General features: G+C 34.3%; 1 protein-coding gene across 2 annotated transcripts; it reads right to left on the bottom strand.

Annotated features, from left to right (window-relative positions):
• Positions 1 to 233: 233 nt before the first annotated feature.
• Positions 234 to 3,881, bottom strand: LOC106068337 (uncharacterized). 2 transcript variants are annotated; one of them, XM_056041670.1, is made up of 3 exons: positions 3,799 to 3,881; positions 2,865 to 2,922; positions 234 to 2,071 (listed from the first exon to the last, which is right to left on the bottom strand). In XM_056041670.1, exons 2-3 carry the CDS (start codon positions 2,908 to 2,910, stop codon positions 1,071 to 1,073), a joined length of 1,047 nt encoding a protein of 348 aa, XP_055897645.1. In that variant the 5' UTR covers positions 2,911 to 2,922; positions 3,799 to 3,881; the 3' UTR covers positions 234 to 1,070. The 2 variants fall into 2 exon arrangements, with proteins under 2 accessions (XP_055897645.1, XP_055897646.1); XM_056041671.1 differs by having other exon boundaries at positions 3,681 to 3,821.
• Between the last annotated feature and the right edge of the window lie 14 nt (positions 3,882 to 3,895).

The raw sequence follows: 3,895 nt of genomic DNA, 5'->3' as shown, positions 1-3,895 counted from the left end.
CCGGGCAGATGGTGTAAAAGTCACCTGTTTCTGTAGCCAACGGTTAACGAGGGTGTCATGTGGCCAGCACAACAACCAACTGCCTTTACTTTTCAATCTTCACCAGGATTTGAACCTAGGGGACCTCCGGATCAGAAGCCAAGTGCCTTACACTCATCCAGCACGCTTCTGTATATATATTAAAAACATTCACACAGACATACATTAAAATATATAATAATTTATCATATATATATATATATATATAATTTTATTTTGATAATAACACCAACTAAAAAAAAAGGCAACTACAATTGTAAAGACAATTTAAGTTTACAAAAACTAACATTCAAAAGGAGGGGAAAAGATAAATACAAAAATTGTTTGCTCTTAAATACAACAAGAATAGCAGCACAGAGTTAAGTGACCAAGGTCAGTTGGTCACTGGCCATTTTGTACACAGCTAGTACATAACATGTAGCCTAAAAAGAACTACACAGATCTATCAACGCATCAAGTTGTGAAACAGGGTGAAAATTTGAAAGCTTGTCCCAGAGTTCAAATCTTGTCGGAGAGGTAGATGTAGAACATTTCTGCTTGATGTTCATGAGTTCATTCAGCTTTAGTAATGTCTGATGACGGAAGTATTGACAATTTTGTGTAATACACATTTGATTTTCATCTACCATCAGCCACAAAACAGTGACCTCAAATTGTAAAGACAAATTTCCCTTTTTTGTGTAGGTTTATGCTGAATAAGTTTAAAATACTTTTTTCTCCCTCTGTGAACTAAATGTGGACCCCATCAATGAACTAAATGTGGACCCCATCAATGAACTAAATATGGACCTCATCAATGAACTAAATGTGGATCCCATCAATGAACTAAATGTGGACCCCATCAATGAACTAAATGTGGACCCCATCAATGAACTAAATGTGGACCCCATCAATGAACTAGATGTGGACCCCATCAATGAACTAAATGTGGACCCCATCAATGAACTAAATGTGGATCCCATCAATGAACTAAATGTGGACCCCATCAATGAACTACATGAGAATTCATCAATGAACTAAATGTGGATCTATCAATAAACAAAACCTGATGTACTGTAGTTTAATCCACTTCTCATCGATCCACTGTGCAGAACTAGATGATATCCACACCAGTCATACCCCACACAATGGACGGCAGCACCACTACTCCCTGGGCAAGTACAGGTTGTATAAGTAAACTTATTTTGGAAATGATATTTACCAACCTGGCGTTTGTCCAACCAGCTGCCAAAACTAATTTGTTTTGAGCACCCATGAGGATGTGACACTATGAAGGCTAACCTGTCAATGTCCCTAGTTGCCAAATATTTTTTTCTAACTTTCCATATGTGAGTATTGAATTTTACAAACGTTTGGCTGAGTTTATGTCCTATACTTTTGTCACAAGTCAAGCATATCAACCAACTAATATCTGCGATAATGTCTGTATGTATTATTTTGACTGTATCAACAACGACTACTGGACAATCATCCATGTCATAAAAGAGTCTCAGAGACGTGTGGCTGGCCTCAATATCATCAAAAATAACATGTGCAGTTGTAACTACAGTAATTTTCCACCACTGACAGGCAGGTGAATCTGAATGTTGACATCTTTTACATGGACACTTTAAGCTAAGCACTGAATGGGGACCTAAATTTTGACTATATTCACTATCCCTGTACTGTTGTAATTGACTATATTCACTATCTGTGTACTGTTGTAATTGACGATATTCACTATCTGTGTACTGTTGTAATCCACAAAGAATTCCGCTCCCTGTTCTCAAGTTGGTATTTCCCCTGATGCTGTAGAAGGGATACTGCTCAGGTCTGCGAGGACTGGTCATTTGTACCATTACCTTAACTGTCAGGTCAGCTGTAGCTTTGATAAAGTTATATAAACTATCATCATGATGACCTTCAGGCAAATGTTCTAAAGTGAATGAACCAACAGGTATAAATTTTGAATGACCTGGATTCTTTTTACAGTCCATAAGGTATTTATGAAGATTGGCTTCTCCACATTCTGACAACTGAGTTTCATGATCACCTGAGGAACAGATCAAAAAGCAAATGTAAATATAAAATAATTGTAATTTTTATTACGATAGAACCGTGAGTGTATAAAAATGAGGAATTATCTGAGCGAAATAAAAAAAACAGAACCATGTGTAAAGTTTGGATAGCGGGAACAGTGGATTTTACATGGGTTGAGATTTTGTAAATGATATGACATCTTGTAATTTAACTTGTGCGTTTATATATACTTCTACATTGAGATTGAAAGCTGCAAATATTTATTAATAAAAGTCAAGTTTATTTTTGTTTAAAAGAAAATGTCTAAGCTTTATTCATATTAGAATGAAAGTGAAGTAATCTATCTACAAAGGTAAAATTGATTAACTGTCTGAAGCTACATTAAAACACAGTTTTATAAAGGACAAATAAAACACAGAAAAAAAAAAGCAGAAAAACATTGTGCAAGTAAAACCCCAGGACCAGAGTAAAGACTAATGCCTCAAGAATGGTTTATACATGGCAGCTCAGAGAAGAAAAAAAACTAAAGGCGAAGAGTCTAATTTATGTCTGGTGACATTGAGTTTAACCACTTCTGTACAGCAGTTGTTTAACATTCAATATTTTCCCAATTGAGACCATGTACACATTTGAGGCGGGTGAGCTCAAGGGTTTGGTCCAAAATAAAAATCCCAATGAACCTGACAGAGTTTAAAACTGAACAGATTGAAACAAATTAATGTAACACACTTGCAAAAATACGTGACAGTCAAATGTAATTTGAAATGATAAAATTAAATAAACTTTAATGAACTGCTATGACTTACCATTAAAGCTATGTTTAATAAGTCTTCTTGTGTAAGAATTATTCATTACTTTGACAATCTGAAATAAAGTTTGTCAAGCGGCAAGTAAATTAATAACAATTATTAAAAATAAGGAGCAGAGTCTATTATATATATATATATAATACATATATAAGCCTTATCCATTTCGCACAGACAGGTAAAAAGGAAAGCAGCTGGTCTCAGAGAGATCATGCAAAAGGTTGTGGCACACACATATGTAATATGAAAAAAGCCCATGCTGACAACAGGCGCAGAAACAGAATTTACATAGAGACCCCCAGCAGACAGTGGCTTTATCTGCATTAGATGTGGCAAAATATGCAGGAACTAAATCTGCTAGCCTTGGTCATGTGAAATACTACATTCTTCTTTAATCTATGGAATTATAGACAATCAATAGGAATCACACTGACACTATTCATACAGTCAATACAGTTCATAAACCCCAACAAATATATATAATATAATATGTTATTAGAGCATAGAATGGCTTGCCTGAATCGGCCAGGAAAACCAACAACTTGGCAGAGTTTAAGTCATTGATTAACATAACATGCATTAGTATGTATATTTGTATTTTCAATTTAGGCCATGTCGTGCCCGTAATCCCTCAAGAGCTAACTTTTATACAGAACAAATACTAACAAATGAAGAAATTGAAGAAACTAATAATAGAATCTAGTAATATTCTATAATAATATAATATACAGTAACAATTAGACTACTAATAATTATTTATTATATTATAATATAATATTATAAGAGTTAATATAAGAGATATAAAAAAGGATCTACTTGAAGCGTTTTCACTTACGTACTCGGGTTCGTGAGCAAGTTTGGGCTATATAGTATATATTAATATATAGCTATATAAACTTATAAAGGGGTCCCCTGTGCAAAAACATTAGAGAACCTTTGAGTCTGAAAGTCTGATCTAGACCTGTGTCTACGTGTTCACAAAATAGCTAGCGTTGTTTTTCTTTTCTTATTTATTTTTCTTTTCATTTTTA

The sequence above is a fragment of the Biomphalaria glabrata genome, chromosome 9 (genome assembly GCF_947242115.1).
Source record: "Biomphalaria glabrata chromosome 9, xgBioGlab47.1, whole genome shotgun sequence".
NCBI lineage: Eukaryota > Metazoa > Mollusca > Gastropoda > Planorbidae > Biomphalaria > Biomphalaria glabrata.
Note: the sequence above shows the minus strand (reverse complement) of the source record. Positions and strands in the feature narration are given on the sequence as shown.

Coding starts and splice junctions, on each gene's coding strand:
- LOC106068337 (XM_056041670.1), bottom strand. CDS start 2,910: ATGAATAATTCTTACACAAGAAGACTTATTAAACATAGCTTTAATG. Junction 2,072..2,864: donor TATTAAACATAGCTTTAATG/GTAAGTCATAGC, acceptor TCTGTTCCTCAG/GTGATCATGAAACTCAGTTG.